Source organism: Etheostoma cragini, chromosome 8, assembly GCF_013103735.1.
Source record: "Etheostoma cragini isolate CJK2018 chromosome 8, CSU_Ecrag_1.0, whole genome shotgun sequence".
Taxonomy (NCBI): domain Eukaryota; kingdom Metazoa; phylum Chordata; class Actinopteri; order Perciformes; family Percidae; genus Etheostoma; species Etheostoma cragini.
In genome coordinates, this window is record NC_048414.1 from 815667 (window position 1) to 817911 (window position 2245).

The 2245-nt window shown below is 45.6% G+C and overlaps 1 protein-coding gene across 1 annotated transcript in view; it reads right to left on the reverse strand.

Moving 5' to 3' along the window:
* The window catches only part of LOC117948982 (asc-type amino acid transporter 1-like), a 16015-nt gene that overhangs the window by 10662 nt on the left and 3108 nt on the right, over nt 1-2245 (reverse strand). Inside the window, exon 2 of the mRNA XM_034878952.1 lies at nt 593-727. Coding sequence (XP_034734843.1) covers nt 593-727 — 135 coding nt within the window. The remainder of the gene's footprint in view (nt 1-592; nt 728-2245) is intronic.

The window sequence follows — 2245 nt, forward strand, 5'->3', positions numbered from 1 at the left end:
AAGACAACATGAGGACAACATGAGGGCAACATGAGGGCAACATGAGGACACCATGAGGGCTACATGAGGGCAACATGAAGACAACATGAAGACAACATGAGGACAACATGAGGACAACAGGGCAACATGAGGGCAACATGAGGACAACATGAGGACAACATGAGGACAACAGGGCAACATGAGGGTTAAAGCACGAACAGTCAACCATACAATATCGTTGCAATTTCGACAATATTGAGGTATTTGGTGAAGAATATCGTGATATTTGATTTCTCTATATTGCCCAGCAACTTTAAGTTGTTAAGGCTTCTCCATAATACTATGAGTCACCCAGTTCCTGCCATAGAACCTTAAAAAAAAAAAAAACACCACCAGTGACCCCGTTGAGACTCTTGAGCAACCTCGGTCACACAATCCACCCTGTCCCCCTCCGAGTTAATCCAGAGGGTCATTAAAGCACAAAGAGCTCAGTAACAGAGTCCCAGAAGGAGTTAAAGGCCATCACTCAGGCGGGGACAATCCCTGCTGCCCAGAGCCTCAGTATGCAGTGTAGAGTACCAGCCGGCCCAACACATTCAGACTACAGCGCTACCAGTAGCACGGCAGAAGGCAGCCAAGTGGCACAGACCGCCGTTACATAACCAGACATAAATTACCCGGTCCCGGGGGGCTGCCGAGGTGGGAAGTGACCCGCTCACCTCCCGCATCCGTTTACTCCTGCAGCGTACTGAAAATAGACACACGCAGGGAAATCAAAATACACAAAGAAATACACCTATTGGTAAGATGAGGGTCTATGAAAAGTGCCTTTTGATCCAATCCAGGGGCACGAAATGACTCTTGATGCCGAGCGTGGCTCAGTGTGCCGAGCAGCCAGCTCGGCCGCTCTGAATGGAAAAGGTGCTTCGGCATTCTGCACACGGGACCTTTCTCTCGTTGTTCTTTACACAAAAAATGTCCGCCCTGAGCATGCAACAACAGCTCAGCCGAGAGGGAAAGGTGGTCCAGTTGGCCCGGGGGGTCTGAAACCTGCGGCTCGGCGGCCCCTCTCCAGTGGCTCCCCGTGGTTCTTATGTGGAAAATCAGCCTGATCTCAGGAAATGACGCATGTATGACACGCCATCGCTGGCGTGTAATCAAGACGCACACTCGGGTTTTAGGGAGTATGTAAATGTAAATGTAAATGTGCTGTATTTATATAGCGCTTTTCCAGTCTTAACAACTGCTCAAAGTGCTTTTACATCTACAGGAAACATTCACCATTCACACACTGTGGCCGGGGCTGCCGTACAAGGTGCCACCTGCTCATCAGATAAACATTCACACACATTCACACTCCGATGCGCAGCACCGGGGGCAACTCGGGGTTCAGTGCCTTGCCCAAGGACACTTCGACAATGACTGCAGGGGCGGGGATCGAACCACCAACCTTCCAATTGGCAGGCAACCGCTCTACCACTGAGCCACAGGCGCCCCTTATGTCAACTAGAGAAAATCAGATGTCACGATATTCTTGACCAAATACCTCGATATCGACATTGCGACGATATTCTAGGGTTGACAATTGGTGCTTTAACAAAATATCTTCACACTTAGATTTTAGATAAATAATCATCAGTATTGTGGAAGTAATGACTAATTGGGAAAAAAGGCGAATAATAAAAAGAAGAGTTACAACAGGCTGGTAACTTCAGGAAATGACATCACGTCGCTGTAAGGCAGCATTTAACCCTCGTGTTGTTTTGAGGTTAAATTTGACCAGTTTTCAAAGTCTTTTTTAATATATCTGAAATAAAGGAAGTCGAAATACGAGTGAAAAACGTTGTAAAAAGCGGCAAAATCTCTGAAGAAAAAAAAAAAAAGTACAAAAACTTCATACAAAAACTTTGTAAAACGCAACAAAAACGTTGAGAAAAGGGGGAAAATGTTTTTCATGATCACAATGAAGACAACAAAAGGGTTAAAACCAGGAACACTTGTGTCATGTCATATTAGGACTATCAACGCCGTTTGGCCTCCATTGACTTCCGGTTCCTTGCGATAGCGTGTGACTTCACGCCGTAGCGAGCGGGATGAAAGGGCGAAAATACACGCGTCACGTTTCCTAAACTTAACCGCTGCTTTCTTGTAGCGATAACACGCCAAGTTGCGTGTATGTGTATGCAGATAGCTGCAAACAGATAAAACAACACACACATGTGTATATGTATATATATATATATATATATATATATATATATATATA